Below are 18015 nucleotides of genomic sequence, written 5' to 3'. Positions count from 1 at the left end.
GAAAAGTGATTGTTTTTTAAACGCTCACACTTCAGCGCATCATGCTATACAGCTTCATTATTATTTCACTTTTTTTCATGATGCCACAAAACAATGCCATCTTTACCCACCAATTCAGATTATGGCAGTTTAGCTCCACTCATTCATGCTGAAGTTATAAGGAATGTTTCAGCCTGGACACCTAATCAGGACAGAGCTCATTTACATATTACTCTTAAAGGTACAGTAACAAATGCAATCTTTTTAACTGTAAGGGATTCAGAGAGGTTGAGAAATGTCCATGTAAAAATTCATTATGACTGTTTTGATATTTGGAATCACACAAATGCTATAAGAGGACTTCAAGGTAAATCAAATGCAAAAAAAAGTGGAATAGGGCCCTTTTACGACCAATAAGCTTATGATTCATGTGGTTAATATTCTGTGTATTGCATGCAATGCCATGTTTATTACCAGTAGCAAAGTGAAATCAAACAGTCAGAATCATTCCATTTCTGTCCATGTGAGCTAATTCACCAGGTCCTAGCGGCTACTGTCCTGCATCGGCTACAGCGGACTCTTCTCTCACTGCGCTCTGCCTGCTTTGGTGTCGAGAGCGGGGCCATTCTGCAGTGTGTGTGCCTGTAGGACTGCTGGGCAAATGCTGCAGAATCGTACCGCTCTTGGGATCACTGCTCTTCAGCCCTGCCCCCTGCTCTTATAGGAACCTTTTCTCATGTGATGCCCCCAAGGCACTGCCAGATCATCTATATTTAATTTATTTTCTAATTTATTTATTTATTTATTTATTTATTTTTTGATGATGATGCTTTTGGATTTTATACGTATATGAAGAGTTCATTTGCAAAAAAATGATAAACGCCATCCCTTAAAAAGAACGAGCTGACTGTGGTGAGTTGTTCTTAACACATTCTTAACAATGCATTCAGAACGCTAAATACATTTTGTCACAAAAGCCATCATTGTCCATTTTCAAGGCATTGCAAGTTCATGCTGTTCTCGAGCAGACCCCGATAAATTTGTTCAACAAGTCAGTGCACAGTATTCAGTTGAGGTAATGCAATAATGCTTGCCGCAAACTGTTTTAGACAGAATTTCAAATGACTTCCTTCTCCCTACAAAGTGCAGCACGTAGGTCTTGAAATAATGAGTACTTCATCTAAACAGTGCACAGTGTGTTTAACAAAGAGCCACTCTGGACTGAGCCATGTGTGCACAGATCCATACTGGACGTAACGTGTAAAACCAAAACTTCATAACTCACATAGTGCACTATTTAGGGAGCAGTGAGTCATTTGAGATTTAGACTTAGGATCCTCTGAGGTGTGATCGTATAGATCTTTAATATTGCCCTTTAATGAGCTGTTTTGTTACAGTTTTCAGCTTTTTACCTACTTGTTTTATGTTACATATTGAAACTTTTATACATTACATACTCTGAAACAGTTTAATTGATATTACAGTACAAACAAAAAATGTACACTAAAAGCATGATTCATTCAATTCATTCATTAAAATGGTGGTATCTGTTTCTGTTTTTGCAAATGAGCTGTTTATATATATATATATATAGTATCCATATCAATGTATATATGTAGCAGAATTAGTACTAGAACTAGTAACAGAAATATAGAAATGATGAAAAAAGTAGAGAAACTGTTCGTAACAGGGAATTTCATGTCATGTCTGCATAAGTTTATATCTAAGATGCTAGTCTAAATGATGTAAAAAAAAGGTAATTCAGATTGGTTTGATGTGAGATGCATCATTCTAGAGAAACCTGCTGAGTCAGAACTGTTCAGAATTACAGAATATACAGAAGTATTTTATACCTGTTTATATGTACATAACCTTGTATCTACAAAATGGTCAGTTTACAGGATGAGGGAAAAAAACTTCTTAACTTTTATCTGTGACAAGGTTTTTTTTTTTCCCCACAAGTCATTTTAGACCATTCATGTGTTCATAAAATATTAACACAATCTAAAGGGCTGTTGCAGTTTTCAAAATGGGAAAAAAAAATAAAAAAAGACAACAAATGGAAATACAAGGTCACAAAGTTTTATTGCAGCCACAACATATACCTAATAAAAAGATACTTACGTTGTACAGAATTCTGAGTTTCTCTGCAGTGGATCATTTCACATCAAAGCATTTTCACTTACTTAGTTTAACCATTATATTTTGCAAAATTTTAACATTGAAAAGTCAGAATCAAGACTTATTTTTACTTTAAAGTACCTGTGATACTGGACATGACCTGACCATGCATTATGTCTCCCGGACTAGTGTATCTGCCTCATCTTACACCTTTCAACAAACTCTGATATGTTTGTGCAATATAAGTACGCTTAAATGCTAATTACATGCCAGTCTTAAGGATAAACCTGATCTGCCTACGTATTGTCAACATCATTGCATTGCACAGCATTATTCATCACTGTCTCCATCCTGCAACAGCCCTGCACTCCTGTTCCTCATCTTCCCTTGGAAGTGCAGGCCATGACTGCTCACAGCTAATGGACATGACTGTTTCTTTCATGAAGATGAATTAGCATAATTGTGAGCAGTTTCATTTCATTGCATTTATTTCATGTTCATTGAAAGAAGCAAGGAAATTATTTGCAGGAATGTGCAGGTGCAGATTCTAAACTTTCAATTGATACCCCATTTGTGTTTAACTAGTTATTTTATTGTGATATGAATTTATAATTGATTGTGTGTGCAGTCTTAATTTGCAGTAAGAAAACTATGCAATGTGGTTTTATGTTTCAAAAATATATGGAAATGACACGGCAATTTTCCAGCCTGTTTGTTATCCCTTAGAATCTTGAATTAAAAGTGATTTAAATCATTATTTTTTTTTTTTGTCATTGAGCATTTAAGACTGATATATGTAAATGGACTCTCTTTTGATTGGCTAATCTGTATTGCATCTCACTCAAAATGAAGTCCAGGCTGAAGCACTTTTTAATCATTAATGGTCTGAGCTAATCTGCTGTAGGTTGAATAGGAGGATATATATGGAAAAAATATTTGAAAAGTATCCGGTCCTCTTAAAAGTGATTAGATTTGTTTGGATTACAAATCACACTTTGATATTTTGTGCTGTGTTCATTTTATTTTAAACAACTGACCTCCAAACTCAATTAATTTAAAATATTGGTTTTATGCAAGGAAATATCCTTTGAGTAAAATTGCAAATTGAAAAATGCTGTTTGCGAAGGTATTTAACCCCTATGCTGTGGAGGTCGCTAATTTACACAGATGAAAGATATTGCCCTAACAAAGACTCAACTGGCTTACATTTGGCCTCTACCTGTAAATCACTAAAAGGTTTTCTACATCTTTTCTACATAGATAGCTCCCTTAATTTAAGTACCAAGAATCAGACTGGAAAGTTGAGGACTAACAAACACTAAAGTGCATTCTAAGGAAATTCGAAGTGAAGTTATAAACATACACAGAGAGACAAAGAGGCTGCACAATGAAATCCAGTTGTTTAGATATCTCATTGAGCACTGTTGAATCAGGTGTGAGGAAATGGAAGCTGCATCACACCACATGGACAAGACCTTTCGTTAAACTGAACAACAGAGCACAAAGGACCTTGTGAGAGAAGCCACAGAGAGGCCAACAGTCACTCTGAAGGAGCTACAGAGTTCAGTGGCTGAGACTGAAGTAAAGATGCAGGTCAGTGATATCAGCATCTCAGCATACAACTTGCCAGTACAGGAGGGTGGCTATAAAGAAGCCTTTAATGAAGAAAATCCATGTTAACACACATCGTTAGTTTATAAGGAAGCATCAGTGACCTAGCTAAAACGTGATATAAGGTTTTGTAGTTAGATGAGATGAAGATGGAGCTTTTTGGCCAAAATTCATAATGCTTTGTGTGGTATAAACCTAACACTGCCTATTCCTCAACAAACACCACTCCAACAGTGAAGTTTGGGGGTGGCAGCATCATGTGTTCTTCAGTTGAAGGTTGGTGCAAAATACAGGGATACTGCATGACCACCTGCTTCAGTCTGGTAAAGAACTAAAGCCGGATTAAAAGTTCACCTTTCAGCAGGATAGTGAACCCCAGCACAAGGGCAGAGCAACACAGGAGTGATTGAACAACAAAAAGGTGAATGTTCTATACTGGCTAATTGAAAGTCCAGATCTCAATCCAGTTGAGAATCTGTGGGACTATAGTTGAACATTGCAGTCCTCAACAGTCATTTAACCAATCTTAACAACCTGGAGAAATCTGCCAATTAGAATTGTTGGGAATTACTTCTAAAAAAGACACTCATGGCTCTTAAAAACTAAAGTCTGTTTAATGAGAGAGGTGTGAGAATGAAATACAATCTCAGGGCAAATACAATATTGAAATCCAAAGACCAAGCAAGAGTCAAAAACTGGAATAGATGAAACATACAGGCAAACACAGCAGAAGCGCAAATCCAAAAGAGCAAAATGCAAAAACGGTCAAAAGGTTCAAAGTACAAGTACAGAAGTCAAAGAAATAATGCTCAGTAGTCCAGAAAAATGGCAACACTTCACAATGAGGAGAACAAACCAAGGAACCAAACACTGAGAACGAGGAGGCTGAGAACAAGGCAGTTGTGTTTGATTGGAGGAATAGATGACATCATCGGGACTGGAATTATGGGACATGGAGTCCTGGAGCATGCTAGGCAAAGGAGGAGAACCTGGAAGTGTGACAGTACTAGGCCCCCACCAAAGAGTCCGAAACAGCTTGCGAACGAGGACAACCATGATGACCAAAGCCGGATCCAACATATCCTCCGCTAGTACCCAACTCTCTCTTCCAGTCTGAACCCCTTCCAGTCTACAAGGTACTGCAGGCCCCCTCCACACCGGTGAGAGTCCATGAGCCGACAAACAGCATAGGTGGGTGCACCCTCCATGATCACAGGAGGCGGTAACTTGGGGTTGGGCGTGACCTCATCCAACGGACCTGAGACTTTCCCACCAGTATTTTGATGACAATAACTGGTGAGCAAAATTTTTTTATCACTAGGGCACAAGGTGGGCAGCACATTGCGATTGTTATATTCGTCGATATCTGAATCTAATTGTCATCAAATAGAAGAGAGTATTGTGTCGGGTTCTAAAACTGATTCTGGTGCGCCAGATTCTGTACCCTCACTATCATAGATAAATGATAAGAGATCTGCTTTCGTATTGCGCGAGCCCAGAGGGTAAGTGATTGTAAACCGAAACCTCAAGAAAAGTGACCACTGTGCCGGCCGTGAGTTTAAACATTTGACGGAGCGCAGGTGTTCAAGGTTCTTATGGTCAGTTAAAACCAAAAACGGGTGCTGAGCACCCTCCAGCCAGTGCCGCCATTCCTCATAGGCCAATTTCATGGCCAACAACTGAAAGTCTCCTATACCATAGTTTTGTTCAGCTGGTGACATTTTATGGGGAAAAAAGGCAACAGGAAACAGTTTAGCAGGTTCACCATAATGTTGAGACAAGATAACCCCTACCCCCCACATTAGAAGCATAAACCTCAACAACAATTGGTTTAGAAGGATCAAGGTGTTTCAACAAAGGAGCTGAGGTGAAAGTGTCCTTAAGATGTTGAAAAATGTTCTCTGCCTGGGCATTCCACATCAGTCTTTTGGCACCCCCTGCAACAAAGCAGTGTATGGAGCTGCTACAGTGAAGTAGTTATGGATGAACCTGCCGTAAAAGTTTGCAAACTCAAGAAATCTTTGCAGTTCTTTCACTGTGAAGTCAGGAGAATAAATCAAATCATGTCATTGATATATGCGATCATGAGTTTCCCCAACATGTCTCTGAGTACATCATTAATGAAAGATAGGAGCACAGAGGGGGCATTTCTGAGGCTGAATGGCATAACAAGGTACTTATAGTGCCCCCTAGTAGTGAGATAATCTTCCATTCATCAACCTTTTAATTCTAATCAGTTTGATCGCACTACGGAAAAATCAAGCTTGGTGAAAATCTTAACCCCCCACAACTGCTCTAAGATGACTAGTACCTAAGGAAGGGGATAAGTATAGGCTTTAGTAATAGTAATATTATTCAATCCTCTATAGTCAATACACAGGCAAAGTCCTCCATCCTACTTTTGCACGACGAAAAATCCTGCAGCTGCTGGGGATGTGGAGGGATGAATGAACTCTTGGTCCTGGGCCTCCTGCACATACTCCTCCATGGTTACTTCTTCAGCCTGGGTGAGAAGATAAACACAAGATCATAGTCTCTATGAGGTGGCAATTTTGTGACATTTACTTTGTTAAAGACTTCAGAAAGATCAGTATATTCAGGGGCAACGTTATCCTGAGTATACACAGCAGGACTCTCCACAGACGTGGAATTTGCACTAATGTTGGGGACTTGCAAACAGTTCTCAAAACAATAAGAGGACCAAGACATAATTTCTCTGTGAGACCAGGAGATATTGGCATCATGCTTTTTAGCCAGGAGAGACCTAAAATCACAGCATAATCAGTGGTTTCAAGCACAAAAAAAACATATCCTCAGCATGTAGAGCACTAACGTTCATTTTAACAGGTTGTGTTTTGTGAGTTATGCTCCCTGGTTGAATAGGTCCACCATCCACAGCCGACAGACATAACAGTGTTGTCAGTGGCTCTGTCTCTCTCCCCAACTGGTTCAGAACAAGGTAACAGTAATCAGAAAGGATTTGCTAATCATGGTAGGTTTATAAACACTCGTCACTTTCTTTGGAGTGGCGCCTGAGGTCTGCTCGGACAGAGTTGACGATCAAATGAAACATGACCTGTTTCTCCACAGCATAAGCACAGACCCCCATATAGCCTGCATAAGTGCTCCTCCTTGGACAGACAGGAGGTGTCCACCTGCATAGGCTCAGTGACAGGGACATCAGGTTTTACAGGTTTGGGTGATGGACCGTTCCATTGTGTGGTATGAAGTGTGGCGAGGCAATGCACTTTGGGTTTGGAATTCTGCTTTAACAGATCCAAACAAATAGCAAGAGCAATGAGATTGTCCAGTGACAGTCCTTCATCTTCACAGGCAAGTTCGGAAATTGAAGGCCATTTCGGAAAGTCATGATAAGTGCAGGCTCATTCCAGCCATTCCCGGTTGATAAAGTCCTAAATTCCAAAGAATAATCTGCTACAGATCATGAACCATGGGGAATGTGTGATAATAGTTCCCCTTGGGAACGTCCTCATGAGGGTGATCGAAAACAGCCCTAAACTTCTGTAAAAAAAAATCTGCATATGTGCTCTGTTCCATAGAAGGCCATACTGCTGTAGCCTAATCTAAGGCTTTACGAGTAAGTCTGGAAATCAGAAATGCAATACGCCTGCTGTCAGACCTAGCTGGAGAATTAGAAAAATACAGAGAGCACTGTAACAAAAATCAAGTTAGGAAAAGTTAGGACTAGGGTTGGGAGCTGGTGCAGGTACCGTGCTGTTTCCTATGGGAGTTGAAGAAGTCAAGGGTTTAGGAACCAACTGACTTAGCTGGGAGGACAGAGATTTGATGTCAGAGGCAATTTTCAGAAGTTGATTGTGTTGTTCTAGTTGCTGTTGAGTAAGCATCCCCACAGTGACTCAAAAAGCTGATTATGTTGCGCTAACAACTGACCTTGGTTGGTGACATTACTGTGGAGCTCTCTCAGATCTGCCATCTTGGTTGTGGCAACATGTTCTGTAATGCTGCACAAACACAAGAAGATGCTCGCAGTTCTTAAAAACGAAAGTCTTTTTAATGAGAGAGGTGTCAGAATGAAACACAATTTCAGGGCAAATCCAGTATCGAAATCCAAAACCCAAGCAAGAGTCAAAAACCAGAATAGACAAAGCATACAGGCAAACAGAGCAGAAGGGCAAATCCAAAAGAGCGAAATCCAAAAATGGTCAAAAGGTTCAAAGCACAAGTAAAGTATTATTTAAAGTCTGAGACAAACACAAACACAGGTGAATAGAATTAGAATTCGAGTGGCTGAAAATGAGGCAGTTGTGTGTGATTGGAAGAATATATGACATCATCGGGACTGGAATTATGGGAAATGGAGTCCTACAGTGCGTGCTAGGCAAGGGAGGAGGACCCGGAAGTGTGACAAGCTTATTGCCAAAAATGGTGGTTTTACTCAGCACTTGTCTGAAGGGGTTGAATCCTTATGCAAACAAGATATATTTCTTTTATTTTTTTAAATCTGCTGGCGAATGAAGAATGAAGAGATCGTCTTTGCAATAAAAATGCAAATCTGGAACAGTAATATCTGTTAAAGTGTGATTTGTAAAACAGACAACTTCATTGACTTTCTTTGACGGAATTGAATATTGAGGTAATTGAAAGCATTGTATGTAAATGTGTGTGAAAAGAATTAAAACCATACTGTTTTGCAGCTTTTTTTCCACAAATGAATCTTAGGGATTGTGTAGTAAATGGTGCACTTTGAAACTTGAACAGTGTTTGCATACAACATTCAATTATTTTATTGCAAATAAGTGAGGAAAAGAAAAGGCCATTTCAGAGTGACTGAACATTAAACAGATATCTGCAATAGATCACATTCATTTCAAGAACCAAAGTCTGAAACATACTGCATTCCTTCATAACCCTCTTTCAGGCTAAGCTTGAGACTTGCCTCCTATCCTCACATAAAAGACCAACTCAATAAAGTAAAGGTTTTCTCTGTGTACAAAGAAAAAGAAATAAAAGCAGAATGGCCTGTTGTAGGGTGGGTGGAGAACCTAAATCCAGGAGTGCAAACTAAATGCACAGGCCAATATAAAAATTATAAAACAATATAAAGCCCACAGTTCAGTAATTGCCCCCTTACATCAGAAAGAATGCTAAAGACTCTCCCAGGATACTTTGCGAAGCTGCTGGAGGAGGAGTTTACATTGAGAGAGAGAGAGAGGGAGATAGAGAGAGAGAGAGAGAGAGAGAGAGAGAGAGAGAGTGGGTGGGGGGGGATCAATAACTCTGGTTCAAAATTACCAGGCTGCCACCTGGTGTGGCTCTGCTGCTGAAGGGGTGAATGTAAATAAGACTGTCCAGAGACTCTGTGTGTGTCGTAACTTGGCTGTTCTCCAGGCTGAGGGAAAGCCTCTCTAGTTTGCAAGATTTATGGCTGTAAGGCATGAGTATATTCCTAATGTGATCAGAGTACAGAGCTCAACAGGCTGTAGGTGCTGGGTCATTCAGTATTATACTGAGAATTGTCTTTTTGCAATATACTCAGTAGCCAGTTAGAAACACTTACCTTGTCTTGTATCTATACTCACTGGCCATTGTAGCAGAAACATACCATATAGGTGCTAGGTTTACAGTTACAGCTATTTGTGGCTATACAATTTATTTGGCCACTCTAGACTGAGACCACCATAGGACAGTATAGGTAGTATAGGACTTTGAGAGAGTCAGTAGTATTAGCATCTGGAATTCGTTTAGTGGTGCATGCGTTCATAGACCTCTAAAGTCCTGTGTAATTCTGTTGTCAGTATCATGACTGTGTTAGGAACTTTGGGTCTAAGCAATTACATTTTTGCCAATGTTGCATACTATTTTAAACAAAAATGTTCCAAAGCGTAATGTTTTGCCCTGTCACTGGATCTTCTGAATTATGGGGTCATTTAGTATCCAAAATGCAAATAACACTATAAAATGCTATAAGAAAGCTGCCATTCCTGCACAATGAATTGAGGTTACATTTAAGTTAATTTACTATTAAACCAATAGTATAAAGCAAGCAATGTATGTAGCAACTCCAGCTACTCAAACTGTAGTCGACTTCTACTGCTAAAGCAACTTAGCTACCAAATTTCACAAAGGTTGCTGATTTGTGTTTGGTATTTTAATCGGTTTGGCAGCAATTATGATATCAATTCAGTGTGCAGCAACATAAGCTTGTGTGTAGAAATCGTATTGATTTTTTTATGACCTCATTATTCAAATGATCCAGCAATTGAAAAATCCCAATACAAGACATATCAGTTTTGGGACATTTTAGTTGACCACAAGGCACAATAGCGGCAATTTCCTGAAATCTCATAGAGAAAACCAGCTCAGAGTTCCTAATATATGCATGACATCAACTACAGAATGACTGCACATATTCAGAAGTGGAAGGATATGTCCTGGACATTGTCGTCTTTGCTTTGTTGGGACTTTCTAGTGCCAGAATTGAAGCCAATATGGTATACATTTCACATTTCACATGAATGCCATGTTAATAATGCAGAGAAAAGATATGTCTGCATCGCTGATTGGCTGATCGTGGTCATGATAATAGCCAAGCTTGGGCACAAGAATCATGCTCAGCACTTAGAACTATTTCTTGCTATCTGCAGTATAAGCAGTTGTATATACTGTGTAGATTATTATTTTATTTATATATTCAGTGCCCAGTAGGTACTTATTTATTATGTCTATTATAATTATTATTATTTATTAAGTACTCATTTTTAAGTATAAACTCTTTTTTTCTCCAATCAAAACAAATGATCACTGAAATGATGCTAGTATAACAAAAAGAATAATTATGAACTGAAAATGAATTTGGAAGAAAAGCAGTTTTGTCAGAAAAAGAAAATAAAAATCTATAGAGATACAGGCTTTTGGCCCAGACAGTATTTGGCCACTAGCTGAGTCCACTTGGTCCAGGCTAACCACCATATCATTATCACCATATGTCTAATCATAATAACACTGCTGACCAGTAACTAGAGGGTGGTGCACCATTTTTAGCAGAGCAGTGACACCAACATAGTGGTGGCTTATAATGTGTCTAAAATATTCAAGCAACAGTACTTAACAGTGGACAGAAACTGACCACTTCTGAATGGTTAGAGGTTGTTAAACGATGAGCTATCATCTCTAAACGGAGACCTACAAATTCATATGAACAAACCAAGCATTTCTAATAAAGTGGCCAGTAAGTATACTCTGTGTTTAAAGCCCAGGAACACTGCTGTGCCTAATGCATTTGTACCAGTGCCACACACTCTACTGTGTTCATGTCACTGTAGGCCTGAGAATGATCCACCACCCAAAGAGTCCCTTGTCAGTGGTGGTCCGATGGTGGTCCCTTTTCATTGATGGATGGGGTAGAGAGCTGCGGATAAATTGTGCAGCACCAGATGGGCTATAGTCAGTAATTGTAAACCTAGAGCATGCAATATCTGTCTGAACCCAGTGGGACCTGTCTGCTCACACAGTGTTCAGCTGGCTTCAGATATCATTTTCCAAATGTATGTTGGGCTTGGGTCAGGTTCTGATTTCACTTTCAGGTTCTCTCAGCACACTATGTATGCACTTTTAACAGATTTTACCCTGCACCCCTCCTGCTTTAGTTTTTCTGCTTCAACCCCTGATTTAGTTTTCTCCTGACTTTATTTTTATTATTTTTTATTGTTTTATTTTATAAGGTTTTTCGTCACCTTGAAGTTTAACCCTGGAGTCATTCATGCAGAATTTAGCACCAAGGTCTAGCAAATTGATTTAGGAAAGTACAGATCAGTGCAGCCAACAGAACGCTGTATTTGTTTGTAAATTATTTATATATGTTCAATATTTTATATGTAATAGACATTTCGGGACTGCTGACAGGCTAGTCTAGCACCCACACTCTGTGATTATGTAGCAATGATATTAGAAAATGTTTAGAAAATTAGATTAGGTTAAAAAAAAAGACATTGAAGTAGAGTTTGTCAAAAAATTTTGGACCTATATATACACTATATTTTCAAAAGTATTCTCTCTGCCATTCAAATCATTGAATTCAGGTGTTCCACAGGTGTATAAACCCAACCTCCTAGGCCTGCAGTCTGCTTCTACAAACATTAGTGAAAGAGTGGGTCACTCTCAGGAGCTCAGTGAGTTCCAGTGTGGTATGGTGATCGGACGCCACCTGTGCAACAAGTCCAGTCATGAAATTTCCTCACTACTAAATATTCCACAGTCAACTGTCAGTGGTATTATAAGTGGAAGTGATTGGGGACGACAGCAACTCAGCCACGTGGTCGGCCACGTAAAATGACAGCGCTGGGTCAGCAGATGCTGAGGTGCATAGTGTGCAGAGGTTGCCAACTTTCTGCAGAGTCAATCACTACAGATCTCCAAACTTCATGTGGCCTTCAGATTCATGGTATGGGTTTCCATGGCCGGCAGCTACATATGTATAAACAGAGAATATTGGGTCTCATATTAAATATAAACTAGCTTGGCATTGTTTTAAGGAGTGTATTCAATACGTTATTTGTGACATGTTCTATGTAGAGGGGGGATTTAGGATTTTAGGATTAAACAGCAGAGGCTAGCATCTTGCTATATCAGCACTGTACAGCGCAAGAATGTGGGATGTTGTTCAAAAGCCCTGCTTGATGAATGCATTTATTAAAGCAGGATATAACCTTAATTTGGACCGCTGATTATTTTATAATATCTTTGATATATTTATTTTATTACCGATTTAATGATGGTGTGGTAATTTAACTGGCACTGTTCTTTTGGGCTTCATTCAGCAATTTGGGTAAGGATGAGTCAGTTTGGATTTATGATAATTTTGTGTGACTCATGCCAGTTTGAGACACAAAACCTGATGATGTGGTTTGGGTCAGGTCAGGTTAGAGTTTTATTGGGCTTGGCTTAAGTTTGGACAAAAATTTGTAACAAATTTTTAAGACTAATTATATAGAGCACCTATATGCTAAATGATTGTGATGAGTAGAGATACTGGTAGAGACAGTCTGACCATGTAACGTATCATTATTTCCCCATTTCCAAATATTCATCTACTGTACCACATGCCTTCAAACCAACAAAAAGCAGCCACGTCAAAAATGAACCACAATTTCTTATGTAAGCCATGCTAAAATTAGAGGATACATTTACAGTATACAAATCAACAACTAAAAGCTTATTATGACCTAATTTTCACAGAAATGAATAGAAAGCCTCAACATGTAAACCTAGTGTATGCACCAGCACAAATAATTGTTACAGTTTAATTATAGGTAGTTGCTAACAGCAAAGACAGTGATATAATGATGTTTTGGTGGATGTAAACAACTGTTAGCTATTTTTATTAGGGTCATTGTGCAGGAAATGGCTATTACTCAAAAACACCACTTTCAACACCTGGAAATGCATTTCAGCAATCTGTGTGTTGGTGGAGAAAAGCCAAAAAGCTGGTATTATCCTTTGGCTCTGATCAGCTAACAAGGTTGTTTAAAACCCTGATAAGGACTTGGAGATACTAAACATAGCATTTTCCCCCTACAAACACAAAAGCCCTTTCCCTCTCTTGTTAGTGCTGACATGCCAAAGGCAGTGGCGGCACACTGGCTCCAGACGAGGATTACACAGAGGTAATAATTCTCAGAGAAAGCTTGTATGGGTCAGTCCAAAGCTGCTTTCAGCAAGTTAATACAAATGAATCAAAGCATATATACATTCAAGGAACCAACCATTTGTCTCTCTATCTGGAGGTCTCTTTTGCATAGTCAGTAGCGACTCCCCTGCTCGATTCATTTTCATTACAGTTGTAATTGGCCAGGTACTGTTCAAAGTCATATCACTTAAGGTTTGTTATTTTGAGGTTATTTGAAGCAAATGTTTTCTTTCCCTTTAAAATAACCTCATAATTGCAAATTACTGATGACCACCAAGGAGAAAAATGTGGATGTTTGAAGAAACCTTTGCAGTTTCACTTCCAAAGGAAAGGCAATTGCTAAAGTACTGGCTTACAGACCTATATGTAAACGTTCTGTGACTCATCTAAAGGTCTTAACGTATAAATCACTTTTTTATGGGTATTGGTATGGAGCAATCAAATGTTTTCTTTAGTTTGTTTCGTTTTAACAGGTATGAACATTACAAATGAAACATGGTCCTTCAAAAATGACAAGTATCTGTAAATTCTGGTTCAGTTTGCAGTTTGCTGCATTTTTTAATTTTTCCATCACCAAATGAGGGAATTTCACATCAAAATCTGTTTTTTTCACTATAGTGCTTTTCTCAGTGCAGTACTATTGACTTTTTCTGCCTGTTTTAACATTTGATTCTTTACAAATGCTGATATTGTCCCTTCATCACAAGCTGCTTGCAATAATTTTGTCTAATAATTTTTTGGAAAAAAAGACAATAAACAACTAAAGAAATGTAGCCAGGTTTAATTTGAGATTTCAAAAGTGCATTTTATAACACTTATTAGGCAGCTATTTTCTTTAGGCAAAATGGGCCAAAAAAGAGGAGATTGAACTGACTCTGAAAAGTTAAAAATTACCAAAAGTCTCTCAGAGGGATGCAGAACTCTTGAAATTGCTAAGATATTGCAGCGTGATCACAGAACCATCAAATGTTTTGTTGCAAATAGTCAACAGGGTTGCAAGAAATGTGCTGAGAAAAAAAGATGCAAATTAACTCCCAAGGATTTGAGAAGAATCAAGCGTGAAGCTATCAGGAACCCATTATCTTCCAGTTCTGTCATATTCCAGAACTGCAACCTAGCTGGAGTATCAAGAAGTACAAGATGTTCAGCGCTCAGAGACGTGGCCAAGGTAAGGAAGGCTGAAACCCGACCACCACTGAACAAGACACATAAGCTGAAGTGTCTAGACTGGTCCAAGAAGAATCTGAAGACAGATTTTTCAAAGGTTTTATGGACTGATTAAATGAGAGTGACGCTTGACGGACCAGATGGATGGGCCTGTGGCTGGATCAGTAATGGGCACAGAGCTCCACTTCGAGTTAGATGCCAGCAAGGTGGAGGTGGGGTACTGGTATGGGCTGGTATTATTAAAGATAAGCTGGTTGGACCTTTTCGCATTGAAGATGGGCTCAAAATCAACTTCCAAGCCTACTGCCAGTTTTTAGAAGACACTTTCTTTAAGCAGTGGTACAGGAAGAATCTGCATCTTTCAAAAAGACAATGATTTTTCTGCAGGACATGCTCCATCACATGCATCCAAGTACTCCTCTGCATGGCTCGCCAGTAAAGGCATTAAAGATGAAAAACTTATGACATGGCCCCCTTCCTCACCTGACCTGAACCCAACTGAGAACTTGTGGGCAGTTCTTAAACGGGAGATTTACAGTGAAGGAAAACGGTACACCTCTCTGAACAGGGTCTGGGAGGCTGTGGTTGCAGCTGCACAAAAAGTTGATCGTCAACAGATCAAGAAACTGACTGACTCCATGAATGGAAGGCTTATCAATGTTATTGAAAAGAAGGGCAGCTGTATTGGTCACTATTTTTTTTTTATTTCTCAGAAATGTGTATTGGAAAGTTTTGAGTTGTTTGTTTATAATTCTCACTTGAACAGATGAAAATAAAAAAGTGAGATGGGGAAATGTGTGTTTTTCATTTAGCTGCATAATAATTCTGCACCATTATAGTTGCCCAATAAATGTGCACATATAGATATTCTCCTAAGAAAGCCAAAACCTCACTTTTACTTCCTTAAACATTCATGTTTGAGGTTTATTAACATTTTGGATTAACCGAGAGCACTGTAGCTGGTCATTAATAAAAATAATCCTCAAAAATAAGACTTGCCTAATAATTGTGCACACAGTGTATGTTCTAAAACACTACAATAACAATTTAGTAAGTTAATATGAAAATGTTAATTGTCTCACTGAGTGAGGGCACAGGGTTAGGAAAACCTTATGGTGGGAAACTTTGTGGCCAAATCATATATCTTTTAAGACCAACTTTGGCACTACTCTGGGCATGTATGTGTGTGTGTGTGTGTAACTTTGAGCATTAGTGGTCCTTTCGCGGATATGCTAAAGTTAAAAGTTGAGCACTAATATATCCCTTACCGTGGCATACTTTTGAACTTTACACTGGTAACAGTCTGGATAGTCATTTTCTTCTTTGGCCCAGGCAAAATGACATATTCATCCATGCATGAGTCCGTTACAAATAAGCTTCAGCTGGAGAAATTTCTGGACATTGTTGAGTAAATTACTTATATGGCTGCTGCATTGTGTATGCAGTGAAGAAAGATGCTTATTGACAACAGTTTGTCAGCGTATTAACAAGCCCATGTAGTAATTCATGTCACAGGAGCATGCCATTTTACACTGCAGTGCCATCTGAGGGGTCATGGGTCACAGGCTTTGTGATTTTTTGACTTGCCCTTTAAACATAGAGGTTTCTCTAGATTGCCTGAATTTTTTGATGATACAAAATACCATATGGTGTAAAATACCTAAAGCCCTTGCAGTTGTTTGTTGAGGAGCTGTTGGATTAAATTGTGATGTATTTTTTGGCAAAGCCTGATTCATCCTTGCTCGTAAAGAACTATACCTTTCCTGGATGCTCCTTTTATACGCAAGCATGATCTTCTTAATGTCACAGCATTTCTAGTCTAAAATGGGCCCTCGACTTGAAATGTGCAAAAAACAAAAAAAAGTTGATGAGATGAGACATTAAATATATTGTCTTTGTACTGTTTTCATTCAAAATGGATTTACAAATCATTGCTTTTTTTTATTTGCATTTCATACACTTTTGGAGCTGAGATTTACATTTCACAACAATTTTTAGAATTGAGGTTTGTACAGGCAAAGCATTACTTGGTGGTTACTTGAGGTTTGTACAGGCAAAGCATTACTTGGTGTACACTTAAATGCAGCATGTCCAATTAACCATTTTCCCTGTGTTTTTCCATTGTGTGTGTGTTTGCAGCCTGCAGAGCCAGCTTCTATAAGGCCTTTGCAGGGAACATCAAGTGCTCCAAGTGTCCCCCACACAGCTTCAGCCACTCTGAGGCATCCGCCCTGTGCCACTGTGAGAAAGGTTTCTACAGAGCCGCCAAAGACCCGCCCACCACTGCCTGCACACGTCAGTTAGCAGTCTCTTCATTCAAAGATGTGTCTAGGCTATGCCATAGCTCATCCTCTTTATCTCAGCCTAAATAACTCTTACTGTTTGTAGTCGGGTTCAACCAAAACTTCAGTTAGTTGGTAAAATTTTACAATACTTCATCTCACAAATTCAGCAGTATCAACTAAGATTACACTGACATCGAGTGGCTTGTAAAGCTCTGATGAGAGGAAAACCAGTCAGTTTTGACGATTTAATGCCATGTATGTAATGCATGTAGCATGAGAAGACTAAGCTGCCACAAATCAGCTTTTTACTTCCATCACAGCAATACAGGCTGAACTACATTTGAAAACTTTACTTTGAAAAACTAAATAAAAAATTACACTCTCAGAAAAAAGGTGCTATACAGATACATTTTCCATTCATCAAGGTACAAGCAACGGAAATCTACCCTCAAAGATAAAGCAATGGTTTTATTGCTCAACTGTGTACCTAACTTTTTTCCCAGGTAAAGATATGTATTTGAAACTTTTCATAATCCCTCACAAGACCAAGGCCTTCCGGCAGGCCCAAAGTTCTATTACACGCTTAAGAATAGCTCAGCCAGTTTGCATGGACGTCCCTGTAGTTACTGAATAATAAGCCTTAGTATATAATCAGTCTGGGATATTAAGTGTAAACCTAATGTTTCATAACAGAATGAACACATACACACACACACACACACACACACACACACACACACGCATTCTAAGCTGCTTATTAGGCCAGCAGTCCATCACAGGACAGAGAGATAGACATATACATCCGCAAACACACTCACACCTAGGGGCAATTTGGCATGTCCAATTGGCCTGACTGCATGTCTTTGGACTGTGGGAGGAAACCCATGCAGACATGAGGAGAACATGGAAACTCCACACTGTGAGGCAACAGTGCTAGCCACTGCGCCACCCACCATAACAGAACAATAAAATAAAAAGCCTGGAGTGAAGACAGTGTGTAGAATCAATACAAATATAATATAATTTACAGTACAACTGTAAAAATATCATTTCAATGGAATATGGTACAGTTATGTTCCCTAAGTAAAAGTACTTAAGACATACTTTTGAGGGTACAACCCCATTGACAAGAGGGGGACCACCCCAGTTAGTTGAATCATTTTGTGTCTCAAAGTGTGCCACTGT

General features: G+C 38.9%; 1 protein-coding gene across 2 annotated transcripts in view; it reads left to right on the top strand.

Moving 5' to 3' along the window:
- Positions 1–18015, top strand: part of epha6 (eph receptor A6) — a 193044-nt gene that overhangs the window by 106693 nt on the left and 68336 nt on the right. Inside the window, exon 4 of one of the 2 annotated variants that reach the window (XM_017715130.2) lies at positions 16685–16840. The exons of the other annotated variant lie outside the window; for it this stretch is intronic. Coding sequence (XP_017570619.1) covers positions 16685–16840 — 156 coding nt within the window. The remainder of the gene's footprint in view (positions 1–16684; positions 16841–18015) is intronic. 2 annotated transcript variants of the gene reach the window in all.

This window comes from Pygocentrus nattereri, chromosome 12 (assembly GCF_015220715.1).
Source record: "Pygocentrus nattereri isolate fPygNat1 chromosome 12, fPygNat1.pri, whole genome shotgun sequence".
In the NCBI taxonomy this organism is placed as follows: Eukaryota; Metazoa; Chordata; class Actinopteri; order Characiformes; family Serrasalmidae; genus Pygocentrus; species Pygocentrus nattereri.
The sequence above is the reverse complement of the archived record's forward strand: the minus strand, read 5'-3'. Positions and strand labels throughout refer to the sequence as shown.